This window comes from Rhinichthys klamathensis, unplaced genomic scaffold, assembly GCF_029890125.1.
Source record: "Rhinichthys klamathensis goyatoka isolate OS25496 unplaced genomic scaffold, OSU_Roscu_1.1 h1tg000434l_1, whole genome shotgun sequence".
Lineage (NCBI taxonomy): Eukaryota > Metazoa > Chordata > Actinopteri > Cypriniformes > Leuciscidae > Rhinichthys > Rhinichthys klamathensis.
Genome location: NW_026606930.1, coordinates 47744 through 62579, shown reverse-complemented (window position 1 = coordinate 62579; position 14836 = coordinate 47744). Strand labels below are relative to the sequence as shown.

Here is a 14836-nt window from a genome sequence, read left to right as displayed (position 1 = left end):
GCTGTGGGTGACCAGGTGTCTGAGTGTGTATCTGCTGTTCGTGCCCAGGTGTCTGAGTGTGAATCTGCTGTTCGTGACCAGGTGTCTGAGTGTGTATCTGCTGTTCGTGACCAGGTGTCTGAGTGTGTATTTGCTGTTCGTGCCCAGGTGTCTGAGTGTGTATCTGCTGTTCGTGCCCAGGTGTCTGAGTGTGTATCTGCTGTTCGTGCCCAGGTGTCTGAGTGTGAATCTGCTGTTCGTGACCAGGTGTCTGAGTGTGTATCTGCTGTTCGTGACCAGGTGTCTGAGTGTGTATCTGCTGTTCGCGCCCAGGTGTCTGAGTGTGAATCTGCTGTTGGTGACCAGGTGTCTGAGTGTGTATCTGCTGTTCGCGCCCAGGTGTCTGAGTGTGTATCTGCTGTTCGTGCCCAGGTGTCTGAGTGTGTATCTGCTGTTGGTGACCAGGTGTCTGAGTGTGTATCTGCTGTTGGTGACCAGGTGTCTGAGTGTGTATCTGCTGTTCGTGACCAGGTGTCTGAGTGTGTATCTGCTGTTCGCGACCAGGTGTCTGAGTGTGTATCTGCTGTTCGTGACCAGGTGTCTGAGTGTGTATCTGCTGTTCGTGACCAGGTGTCTGAGTGTGTATCTGCTGTTCGTGCCCAGGTGTCTGAGTGTGTATTTGCTGTTCGTGCCCAGGTGTCTGAGTGTGTATCTGCTGTTCGTGCCCAGGTGTCTGAGTGTGTATCTGCTGTTCGCGACCAGGTGTCTGAGTGTGTATCTGCTGTTGGTGACCAGGTGTCTGAGTGTGTATCTGCTGTTCGTGCCCAGGTGTCTGAGTGTGAATCTGCTGTTCGTGACCAGGTGTCTGAGTGTGTATCTGCTGTTCGTGACCAGGTGTCTGAGTGTGTATCTGCTGTTCGTGCCCAGGTGTCTGAGTGTGTATCTGCTGTTCGTGACCAGGTGTCTGAGTGTGTATCTGCTGTTCGTGCCCAGGTGTCTGAGTGTGTATTTGCTGTTCGTGCCCAGGTGCCTGAGTGTGTATCTGCTGTTCGTGCCCAGGTGTCTGAGTGTGTATCTGCTGTTCGCGACCAGGTGTCTGAGTGTGTATCTGCTGTTGGTGACCAGGTGTCTGAGTGTGTATCTGCTGTTCGTGCCCAGGTGTCTGAGTGTGAATCTGCTGTTCGTGACCAGGTGTCTGAGTGTGTATCTGCTGTTCGTGACCAGGTGTCTGAGTGTGTATTTGCTGTTCGTGCCCAGGTGTCTGAGTGTGTATCTGCTGTTCGTGCCCAGGTGTCTGAGTGTGTATCTGCTGTTCGCGACCAGGTGTCTGAGTGTGTATCTGCTGTTCGTGACCAGGTGTCTGAGTGTGTATCTGCTGTTGGTGACCAGGTGTCTGAGTGTGTATCTGCTGTTGGTGACCAGGTGTCTGAGTGTGTATCTGCTGTTGGTGACCAGGTGTCTGAGTGTGAATCTGCTGTTCGTGACCAGGTGTCTGAGTGTGTATCTGCTGTTCGTGACCAGGTGTCTGAGTGTGTATCTGCTGTTCGTGCCCAGGTGTCTGAGTGTGTATCTGCTGTTCGTGCCCAGGTGTCTGAGTGTGTATCTGCTGTTCGTGCCCAGGTGTCTGAGTGTGTATCTGCTGTTGGTGACCAGGTGTCTGAGTGTGTATCTGCTGTTCGTGACCAGGTGTCTGAGTGTGAATCTGCTGTTCGTGACCAGGTGTCTGAGTGTGTATCTGCTGTTGGTGACCAGGTGTCTGAGTGTGTATTTGCTGTTCGTGCCCAGGTGTCTGAGTGTGTATCTGCTGTTGGTGACCAGGTGTCTGAGTGTGTATCTGCTGTTCGTGCCCAGGTGTCTGAGTGTGTATTTGCTGTTCGTGCCCAGGTGTCTGAGTGTGTATCTGCTGTTGGTGACCAGGTGTCTGAGTGTGTATCTGCTGTTGGTGACCAGGTGTCTGAGTGTGTATCTGCTGTTCGTGACCAGGTGTCTGAGTGTGTATCTGCTGTTCGTGCCCAGGTGTCTGAGTGTGTATCTGCTGTTGGTGACCAGGTGTCTGAGTGTGTATCTGCTGTTGGTGACCAGGTGTCTGAGTGTGAATCTGCTGTTGGTGACCAGGTGTCTGAGTGTGTATCTGCTGTTGGTGACCAGGTGTCTGAGTGTGTATCTGCTGTTCGAGCCCAGGTGTCTGAGTGTGTATCTGCTGTTGGTGACCAGGTGTCTGAGTGTGAATCTGCTGTTGGTGACCAGGTGTCTGAGTGTGTATCTGCTGTTGGTGACCAGGTGTCTGAGTGTGAATCTGCTGTTGGTGACCAGGTGTCTGAGTGTGTATCTGCTGTTGGTGACCAGGTGTCTGAGTGTGTATCTGCTGTTCGCGACCAGGTGTCTGAGTGTGTATCTGCTGTTCGTGACCAGGTGTCTGAGTGTGTATCTGCTGTTGGTGACCAGGTGTCTGAGTGTGTATCTGCTGTTGGTGACCAGGTGTCTGAGTGTGTATCTGCTGTTGGTGACCAGGTGTCTGAGTGTGTATCTGCTGTTGGTGACCAGGTGTCTGAGTGTGTATCTGCTGTTCGTGCCCAGGTGTCTGAGTGTGTATCTGCTGTTGGTGACCAGGTGTCTGAGTGTGTTGCGGACACACAAGATTCACTTCCTCTGATGGATCGTCCACAGACACACGTCTCCATCTGGCACACACTCTGTGGCTCATCTCTGGCTCAGTGATCGACAGGAGAGATTTAGGAGTGTGTGGTTTCGGTCTGGCAGCAGCATGACACGTCATAAATAACAGTGAACACACACTTGCACACGCACTCACACACACACACACACTCACTCATACACTTGCATACACACTCGCACTCACATGGACTCGTACAGTCACACACACACACTAACGCACTCGTACACACACACACACACACATACACACACACACTCACTCTCTCACACACACAAACACACACTCACACACACACACACACACACACACACTCACTCAAACACTTGCACACACCCGCACACTCAAACGCACTTGCAAATCACACACACTTGCACACACACACACTCGTACGCATTCCTGCACGCACTTTCACAGTCACACACACACACTCACAAACTTTCATACGCACTCGTACACTCTCACACACACTCGCCCACACACACTCGCTCACACACACACTCATACATGTTTACTGAAGTAAACTATATTTACTTTATTTTTATGACATTTTTACAAAGGAGAAGATCCTCAAAAGAGTAGTTTTTGTCAGGTTTAGCTCACTTCTGTGCACAAATTTGTCCCCAAAATAAGGTTAAGTATGTGCAAACACACACACACACGCATGCCGGACTCCAGAAACTCACAGCGCTCTGTTATTTCCACACCAACACAAACGCTCACATCCTCGTCTGCTGTTTACCAGTGTTTGGCCAAACTCTGTGTCGACTGTGTTTAATAAAAGCACATCAAACTCTGGGCGGAGAGAGAGAGTCCGTGTGGCTCGAGGCCGTCGCATGCCTCATGCTGCAGTTATGTCCAATCCAGTAAACAAGTGCAAATTGTTGAGGTTTTAATTAAAATTCTCAACAATCACTTTATCTGGAGAAACTCTATGAAGCATCTGTTGAGCAGATGGACGGAGCGCACAGAGAATACACACACACACACACACACACACTCTCACTTCCACTGCTGTTCACTAGTACCAGTGCTGATGTGATCAAACACACACACACACGAAAATAACTGAGAACTCATTCACGTGACTTTTCCAGTCATTCCAAATTTACTGGATCAGAAATATTTTTACTCAAATTTCTACCTGATTAAATACTTTAGAGGGTGGCATAATTAGTCAAATGTATATTCATAATAAAAGTGAATATGTGCAGCTTCACCTGATGATGCGATGGCAGCCATACTGCGCCAGAACACACACAACACACACATACTCTCACACACACTCACACACACACACACACACACCAGCTCACTGGTGGAGAGGAGAGCGAGTGATGAACCCAATCAGTGTATATAGGGATGATTAGGCGGCCGCTGGGCTGATTCGGCCAGGACGCCGGGGTTACACCCCTACTCTTCTTCCGGAGGACATCCTGGGATTTTTAATGACCACAGAGACCTTCTTTTTAAATCTTGATTAAAGAATGTTTAGAAATTTGTATTGGAAAACAAGACAAAATACTAAGTAAGAATATTATTTTTGGAGTGCCCTTTATCAGAAGATCATAGTAAGCAAATGCATCATGGGGGATTCTTCCGACACCCGATCTGCTGCACACACACACACACACACACACCAGTGCACACGAAGGGAACTGCCTCCTCCGCTCAGCCCTGTTATAGGCTCAGAGAGATTAACTGGATTTCCGGTCAGCGTAACTAAAGCAAACGCTCTGATGATCTGCCACAGTGCACTGTGGGTAACAGGCCCGGAGCCTGCGCTGGATTAAAGGCGTAATCAAGAGCAGTAACTGCACTGACCTGCGGGTTTGCCGGCGTTCTTCAGCGCCAGCGCGCCTGTCATGGCCGACACACACACACTCAGACTGGGCCGCGCCGCGTGCGACTCCATCTCCACACACACCACCATCTGCACGGTGCGCAGCGCCATCTTCTGGAAGGGAACCGGCGTCTGCAGGGAGCGCAGCAGCAGATCAGCTGTGGGCGGGGCTTCACTGCAGGAGTGGGCGGAGCCTGGCGGTGTTCTGGGCTGTGATTCGCCATCACTCTCAGGAAAGAGTTTCTTCCAGAAGACTTTGGCCTGCTCGATTTTAGCCAGTGTGGGACTGACCCTCAGCGGCCGACTGACCTCCACCTTTAACTCTGAGAGAGAGAGAGAGAGAGAGATGTGTGTGAGGATCAAGAACACACACACACACACACACACACACACACACACACACACACACTCTCCCGTCTGAACTCACCTGGTCCACTCAGACACACACACACACACACACACACACATACTGGTACGGGTGGTTTATAAAGACTTTTCCCCCTAAAAAGTTCCATCCTGGTTTATGGGGACCCACCTTTCCCTTTGTCATAGAGATTAATAAGAAATATTAAACTGCTCCTTAAGGCATGGGGTAAAAATCTGACTGCTCAGAATTTAATTCTAATGAAACAGTCTGGTAATATGAAGACCTGACAAACTAAAGCACTGTAAGGACAGGGCAGGAGTGGGCGTTTCCTGATTTAATTATGATTTATGAGGACTACCCTGGTTTATCTGGACATCACTCACATACATACACACACACACACACCTGACCCTTAATTATGAGGACAACCCCGGTTTATCTGGACATCTCACACATACACACACACACCTAACCCTTAATTATGAGGACTAACCTGGTATAACCTGGACTAACTTTACCCATGAGAGTGCCGCATCACTTAAGTTTGTTTCAATACCAGCATATAGAAAAACAAAACAAGAAATTATCAGCAATTGTTCAACCTGGCTTAAACTTTAAGAGAGATTTCAGAAAACTAACCTGAGTTTGTAATGTGAGATTTAGCAGGTGTGAAGTGAGTGAAGAGCAAAGAGAGAAGAGGGAAAGTGAAATACGGAAATATTTTAGCTTTAAAAATTAAGAAATTAAAAAACCAAAAGGAGAGTTTACTATTTAACCATCACTGACAAATGCATTCACCCACAAGTATTTTTCATAATTGAACCTTGAATGTCAGTCTTAATTTATTAATTAGATTTTAAGAAGTTTTGTCTAAAGATAGTTTTGAATAAAGCTAAATATTTCCAGTTGATTGGGTTTGGGTTTTGTTAATGTCAAAAGAGAAGATTGTTCAAGACTTGCTATTAGTATCTAAATGAACATTGCTGACCATTTGGGTTTAACTGGACATCAGTAACCATATGAATCATGCATACACACACAAACACCTGACTAACCCTTGATTATGAGGACATTTTGGGTTTAACTGGACCTCACCTCACACACACTCTCAAACACCTAACTAACCCTTGATTATGAGGACATTTTGGGTTTAACTGGACCTCACCTCACACACACTCTCAAACACCTAACTAACCCTTGATTATGAGGACATTTTGGGTTTAACTGGACCTCACCTCACACACACTCTCAAACACCTAACTAACCCTTGATTATGAGGACATTTTGGGTTTAACTGGACCTCACTCACACACACACTCAAACACACACAAACACCTAACTAACCCTTGATTATGAGGACATTTTGGGTTTAACTGGACCTCACAAACACACACAAACACCTGACTAACCCTTGATTATGAGGACATTTTGGGTTTAACTGGACCTCACAAACACACACAAACACCTAACTAACCCTTGATTATGAGGACATTTTGGGTTTAACTGGACCTCACAAACACACACAAACACCTAACTAACCCTTGATTATGAGGACATTTTGGGTTTAACTGGACCTCACAAACACACACAAACACCTAACTAACCCTTGATTATGAGGACATTTTGGGTTTAACTGGACCTCACAAACACACACAAACACCTAACTAACCCTTGATTATGAGGACATTTTGGGTTTAACTGGACCTCACAAACACACACAAACACCTGACTAACCCTTGATTATGAGGACATTTTGGGTTTAACTGGACCTCACTCACACACACTCTCAAACACACACAAACACCTAACTAACCCTTGATTATGAGGACATTTTGGGTTTAACTGGACCTCACTCACACACACACTCTCAAACACCTAACTAACCCTTGATTATGAGGACATTTTGGGTTTAACTGGACCTCACTCACACACACTCTCAAACACACACAAACACCTAACTAACCCTTGATTATGAGGACATTTTGGGTTTAACTGGACCTCACAAACACACACAAACACCTGACTAACCCTTGATTATGAGGACATTTTGGGTTTAACTGGACCTCTCAAACACACACAAACACCTGACTAACCCTTGATTATGAGGACAAACTGGGTTTAAATGGACATCACTATTAACTCCACACATAGCAGGAGTACCTGTATTAGAGTTAACCATACTAAACCAAATCAACTATTCTACATTAAAGAGTGAATTCACAAATGATTGTGCATCTTTTTGCTGCCACTAAACCTGTAAAAGTAATACGCACACCTAAGGAAATAGTGCTACAATGTGCTGTTGCTATATCAACCAACATATACACATGTGGTGCAAAATGAACCTGGTTGGAGAAAATTCAGTGATCAAAGATCAGCAAGTTTTACACTTCATAGAAGACTAGTTAAAGGGCAATTAGATGAAGAAATGCAACTAGACAGCCAATAAAAACTAACAAAATTAAACTGAAAGGGCAATTTTTATTTTGCAAATGGTAAAAAAAGGCTCAACAACTGAGATCTAATAAGGCCATTATTAGAGATGCACCGATTGATCGGCTTGGGACCGGAATTGGACGATTTTCACGTGATCGGCCATGACCGGCGATCGGCCGGTCAGTCTGACATATGCCGATTTTATACCGGTCAAACGCACTCGGGCGCTGCATGATTAACATCAGCATCACACGTGCACACGGAACGCACATGTAGAAAACCTCGTGAATTACGGCCGTTTCACACCGCAAGCGTGAGAGGCGTGTATTTTTTTCAGCGTGCATGTTAATCAGTGAATGCATCACACTGGGAGCGGGAGCAGAGCGTCAAGCAGGAGCGTCGCGTGAGCAGCAGTGAAGCGGTTTCGGCACAGAGTCTATTTTTGCTGCGCTGCTCACACTCAATTAAAGTGAAAGCACACTTTTTTTGATGGGCAAAATAAATATGATTTCACACAAAAAGTGGCCAAAATGCACAATTTGCATGTCTAGTGTGTTTTAACAAGAACTGGAGTAGGCTATGTCAGAAAAGAAAATGAAGAAGACTCAAACATATTTATAGAAAATTCACCCATTTAAACTTGTTTTTATTATTCAGTTTGGGTAGAAGTATATGGTGTTTTATAAAAAAAAAAAAATAGAAAATAAATATTTGTGTGTGCTGTAAAGTGGTTAGAAAAAAATGAAATCGGAATCGGCTAAAATCGGTATCGGCAGGTCAAACTCGGAATCGGCCTAGAAAATTGTAATCGGTGCATCTCTAACCATTATGGGACTAAAGTGCATGAGGGAGTGTGCCTCAAAATGACCTCAGCAACACACTGGAAATAAAACCAAATTAAATTGCCTTCCAGTAAATGCATGTATTTGTACATTTCTTTCAAAACAGTGTTTTAATAAAAGTAAATAAAAGGATGTCTTGAACACTCTTCTGGCCCAACAACACTTTAGAGAACAAAACCCACAGACATTAAAGGTTGTATCAGCGATTTCAGGCCCAAACATAAATGATCACATTCATCTAATCTTTCCTAACGATCCGCTAGCTGGCCGCCCCATAAGTATGCCGTCCAAAAAACGCTTCTCTGTAGGCAGCCTAGGCTCTGAGATCTGCACACAAAAACAATGGGTTTCACCAACCACTCAAAACCAAAATAAACAGTGTTCCAACCAATCACCGCAAAATCTCAAACCACAACACCCCCACCTTTTGTGTGCAGATCTCAGAGCCTAGGCTGCCTACAGAGACACGGTTTTTGGACGGCATGCTTATGGAGCGGGCAGCTAGCGGAAAATTAGATGAATGTGATCATTTATATTTGGGCCTTTTTTGGGCCTGAAATCGCTGATACAACCTTTAATGGAAGGCGACACTGATCTCTCGAAGAACTCTAAGAAGATTTCTTTTTCAACATCAAACCTCGGTTCCTCACGAAATCCCTTATATTTTGGGCCGTTCTTTCTCTCAGAACAGGGTCCTCTGCAGTCTTGCACTGCTCACACTCTGCCTTTGTTGCAAGGTGTCCCTTTGAAATATGGACTCTGAAATGTTTCATGACAGCATTCACTTCATTTGGGCTCCATGGCCTTTTCGCAATTCTCCTCAATTTGGTCCCTGTAAAACAAACAAACAAACAAACAAACAAACATATACATACACATATGTATACCTATACACCTATATGTATATACATGGAATAACTTTAATATACCCAAATGTTTAAATACCTCTGGAGTTCTCAGTTTCATCCTGATTCATTTGGCTTTTTCCTGAGGGGTAAAAAGCAACAATTAAAATGTATTCCAGCCCTACAATCCAAACAGTTTCGGACCATGTGAAATATCAGCAGATAAGCACACAGGGAAAACTAGTCTCTGGTCCTGTGTAACATGAAAATGACCACTTTACACTGAATTACTGTGGAAGATAAAAAATAAAATCAACATGTATCCTTTTTCTCAAATAAATATCTAAAATATATGCGCACACACATACCTGTGGAGCTGTCAGCCTCACCCAGGCCCATTTTTGTTTTTTCTAAGGGAAAAAAAGCAACACACTATTCATCTTCTCTACACGGCAAACAGGTATATAATAATAATAATTATTATTATTATGTAAATATGAGGGCTCTGAACCAGTTCAAAGAATGAAAACAAAAACTGGGGAAAAACCAGAAACGATTACTTGAAATGACCATTACCTGGTTAATAATGGTGTTTTTTTATTCTTTTTTCTGTTTAAAGGGTAATTCCACCGGTTGAGACATGAATATGTATTGAAAGTGGGTCATATATGTAGTAGAATAGTAGCATACATTTCTAATTTGGGTCCTTCTTGGCCGATAAAAGGCAGAAAATGACTTTTTAGTGCTTGTGGATTGTAGACAACAATCCCCATAGTGCATTGCAATGCTCAGCTCCGCAGGCCACTCCCACTACCTACCGCCTGGAAATCATTTCACACAATTTCTAGTGAAGAGTTACTTTGCGAACTAATTATTTGCTTTATCATGCTCGTTAGCTGAGATAGCTTATACCTGCGTGCATGAAGTTGTCTGGACTAGTGTTCTTCCACAGCTTTCTCAGTCATTTTTACCGTCCGTTTTTCACTGTCTTGTTCATCCATAACGAGCGAATGTTTACACACTTTATTAGTGCAAATATCAAAACCGTAGGGTGAGCTTAACACACACACTGCGTTCCACTTTTATTTATTTATTTCTCACACAGCGGCGCGCGCGCCCATAGTCCTCTAGGTTTCGATTAACGATCCACAGCACAGCAAGGAAAGCTACGACTTAGTTTCACCGTGAAAGTTTCCTCCTTCCGTCTTTTATCTCGATATCGTACAGTAGAAATTGGCACCGCTGAAATGAAAAAGTTTCTGCCGGTGAAATCAAACGCACGGCACTGATCTGTGATAGGTCTGTTAGCGCATTAGGTCCAACCCCCTATGGGCGGGTTTGAAAGGGTGGGAACTAGAGCTTGTAGTCTTTACAGAAATCCCCCCCTCTTACACTTCCTCCTACAATGACGTAAAATTACGATTTTAGGAGGAAGTGAAAAAGGTAAATAGCGGATTTCTCTCGTCTCAGGGGAAAATGTGTTGCACGACCATTCAATAGTATGACTGGGTTTCTAACAATGATGCAGATACTGACATTTGCATGTAAGGCCAAGCCATTTTTTTGGACAAACAGACATATAAAACATGTAAGGAGGAGGCTGATACATGTAGATCTTGTCTATAAAGTCAAATAAATCAAATACACATTACATAATAAACATCAACATACCATTTCCTTTCCAGTCAAAGCTGAATCTCCTTTCTTTGCAACCATCTTTGATGTGGTCATCTGAAATCAGACAGAGCAATTGTATGCTGTTGTCATAAAATGGTTTCATTCTGATGCATAACATTTAACAAATTAGTATGAACGCGGATGTTATTTATGCTTTCCCTCCTAAAATGACCCTTAAAATGCAGATATTAGACAAGAAAATCTCCCTAAACGCAAACCCCTCCCCGCTAGCTGAGGACAGGATGAATTTTACCAACTAAAAAAGGCCTGTTCAAACTAAAAACTATATATCTATTCAATTATAGGCCTAAAAAATCCTCTCAGTATTAAGGAATAGCAGAGTCTACACCACAGCTTACACGATAACAACACAGAGAAACAAAAACAAAAAAATCACTTTCATAACTATTTTACCAGCTGAGAAACGCTAGAAACATTGGCAGTAGGGGTGTAACGATACCCTCATGTCACGATTCGATACATAACACGATACGATATTATAGAGATACTCCAAGACGTGGTAAAAGGGTAACTTTTTTTTAACTGTTGATTAAAATGCCTAATTAAACTCTGTAAACTTGATTGTTTCCCCTCACACAGAAATTTTTATTTTGGGTGTACTGTCCACAATACACATTGTCACTATCCACAATATATATTGTTGCATTTTTGTATTGCGATACATTGCTTAATTGACAGCCAATCGGAATCAATTCTGCTATAACATGCTTCAGTATATAAGCGGCAGTCAAAGATGCGATCACAATAAACAGAGCGTTGCCGTCTGCTGGTTGGACCCTAACACAGTTATGGTTGGTGTGAATGGGCCTTAACAGTTTACGTCTCTGTGACTGAAAGTCACAAAGCATATCCAGATTGAAAAGTGTGCATATTGGGTCTACAGCTTACCCACAATAAAGAAGCAGCCGACACATACCCAAAGCAACATCTTTTCCTCAAACCCTAACCCTGACATGATGGTCCTCGTAGTGGAGAACTGTCCTTATATTTCAGGTCAGTGTCATGCCCATCCCCCAACGCACGAGTTATGAAAATGAATGAACCGATTCCATTTTACACAAAGGAACAAATATTATCCAACAGATTGACTTAATTTATATCAATCTGTATAATAATTCCAATCGTAATTTCAAAAGCAGTTATGTTAAAAAAAATAGAAAAAAAAACTTCATGGGGTTCCATATAGGCTACAGAAAGAGTTTTTAAAAACATGGTTGTGTAACAAGGTGCGATTTGCTGGTGGGGGATTTCCCCCCTCCACAGTAATCAATGCTATAGCCTAATTCACCAATAGACCATATCAAATATATTATATATTTTTAAAAATATGCAACACGCACGTTTAAACAACAAACGATACAATCTGAACTGGCGCTTCTGCTCCTGTATTGAGAGATAATGCAGCGCGTTTCAGCTACGATCCTGGTTCTAGTGGCCTTAATACATTCACGGCTTTTCAGAATGTCACAAAGCGTTTTGAGATGTTTTTGAACGAAATATTGATGTTTATAATTAAGTGTTTTGGCACACCGAGTGGCGCTACGCATTGTTCTAAAATTGGGTTTTATTCTGGCATGTTGAACTAGAGTTCGACAAACGCGGCGGCGCTTTCACTTGAATTAATTTTTTTCTCATTACAGCTAAAAGAACTTAAAAGGCTAGCCTACTCCGTAATTTTTGGTCATACAGATAAGATATCATCTTTTTTTAAACTGTAAAAGGTCTACAATATGCTAACGATAAAACGTTTTCTCGCTCATGTGAACGAACACACTGGAGAAACAAACGTTTGGTCATTTCACAAAGAGTAAAATCATGGCCGAGTGGAAGAACTTACGGTTCGATCATTTAGATGACACGGGTTCAAATCCCGAACAAACTTGGTACTTTTGTAAATTTTATATTAGCCTATTAATGCATTTTATATCCGATTATTAATGCAGAGAGATTTGTCTATTCTAAAACTCTGTTACACCATATAGTTTTTGCTTATATTTATAAAATAAAATTGCCAAGCATTTCCATTTTACACAGGAACAAATAGTATCCAACAGAATGACTTTACATCTGTATAATAATACCAATCGTAATTTATAAATAGCTATAGCCTATATAAATTTTTGGGATTCCCTATAGGCTATAGGCTACTTCACCAATATACCATATACAATATATAAAATAGAGATATGCAACAGGCACGTTTAAACGACAAACAATAAAATCAAAACCAGCGTTTCAGTTGTTCATTAGTTCCAGTGGCCTTAATGTAGGCCCTATGCACGGCTTTTCAAAAGGTCACAAAGCGTTGAGATTATTTTGAATGAAATATTGAAGTTTATAATTAAGTGTTTTGGCACACCACGCCGAGTGGCGCTATTGTTCTAAAGTCGGGTTTTATTCTGGCATGTTGAATTAGAGTTCGACAAACACGGCGGCGCGTTCATTTGGATTTATTTTTCTCATAACAGCTAAAATAGCTTAATAGGCTACTCCGTATTTTTTGCCTACATAGTTCAAAACTGTAAACTTTTATTCATATTAGGCTAACAACATTTTAGCTGTCGTCTCGTCTCTGTCTCCGGGAACTGCGCGTCACAAAAATGAACCGAAAACCACTTGCCTCAGCTCAGTCACGATAAGAAATCGGCTATGTCTAAAGCCTTTAAATGTATAAATATTTAATAAATGTTATCTGATTATGTAATCCATCTGAAACTGAGAGGTACAGATGATCTACTCAAACATGTTTAGCTATGATGTGAGCGCTTCCCAACGAGGAAAGGACAAGGGGGAAAATCTCGCTCTAATTAAATGTAGGCTAAATCGCCCTGAATTAAAATGTAAAAGCAGATCAAATAATTTTTGTCGAAATGTTGCTATATTGTTTCATTTAAGTTCATAATTATTCTATAAATGTTATTTAGTTTAACAGCAGCACAACGGAGCACTGTGGTTCGAGGTTTATTTGAATAAAAAAGAACAACTTATTGAAATTGAATGAATTATTGAAATGAAATATTTAGTAATAAAGTTTCATGACAGAAATATCACTACATGTAGCTTACATTATTTAATTCCTTCATTATCAACACTTTAATAGTCTAATGCTAGAATAGCGGTTTAAGTGTGAATTGCGACTTCTTTTTGTTGTAAGTCAGTCTCAGAGAGCCTGTGGGGGGTTGGAGGGACAGTGGCTTTATCGGCACAATAGGTGTTAATGTTCCTCTTTCATATGGAGATGTCGGATAGCCAGCCCAATGAGCAGGCAAAGGCTAAATTCTTATAAATCTCTCGGTGTGTCCAAATGTAGGCCCTATATCTTATTAAATTATAAATATTGTAGTTTATTTTTTGTATTTAAAGTTTTCACACAAAATTTCAATTAAAGTGTTCAATCCAGTTGTTTCAACTGGTTTTGTAGAGTTTTAGAGTTTTAGAATGAGCACTGTGTATGATTGTCAACAATCTGGCATTATCTAAACATTAACTGTTGACTAAACACGTTCATGCCACAGCAGATACAGAGCTCTTTAATTTGCGATCAACCTCGTTTTATTGTAAGGTGAATTCAACAAGGCATGCTTTGTCTTTAAAGCAACAAAGGCTAAATAATTTGTTACAGTTTTTTTTTTTGGAGGGAGGGAGGGAGACAAAATAAACTTGCTAAAAAGAGATCCAGCACGAGAGACAGACAAAGAAAAACGCATGTTCTTAATTTATGTGGCTTTGGACTATTTTTGTTTTGTACTGTTTTAATTGTTTAATTTAGCTGAAATTTCTTTGGCAATACAAATTTAAAATGTTGCAAGAATAAGATTCTGTGTTTCTTACATTCTTCAAAATTTGCGATGGGTTTCAAACTTAATTAATTGTAGTGTTCTTTTACATTTTCATTTGTTTTTATATTGAAAGTAATACTATTTAGTTAGTCTGTCAAGTCAACAAAATCAGTCTTTTCTGATTTGTTCAATGTATGGATCTGTTTTGAAAAATTTCTCCCGTTGCTATGGCCAGGTATCACTCACTGTCAGTCAACTCAATTTCGTGAATGATTCACAAAACAATAATTTAGCAGATTAAAGACGAGCTTCATTATTTTCATTTTCTGACGCGATCAGCTTTCTTTTTTTATTTATTTTCATTTCTCTCATC

At 41.9% G+C, this 14836-nt stretch overlaps 1 protein-coding gene across 1 annotated transcript in view; it reads right to left on the bottom strand.

Annotated features, from left to right (window-relative positions):
- The window catches only part of LOC130071250 (intermembrane lipid transfer protein VPS13B-like), a 117797-nt gene that overhangs the window by 61139 nt on the left and 41822 nt on the right, over positions 1 to 14836 (bottom strand). Inside the window, exon 9 of the mRNA XM_056235946.1 lies at positions 4478 to 4819. Within this exon, the coding sequence (XP_056091921.1) occupies positions 4478 to 4819 (342 nt within the window). The remainder of the gene's footprint in view (positions 1 to 4477; positions 4820 to 14836) is intronic.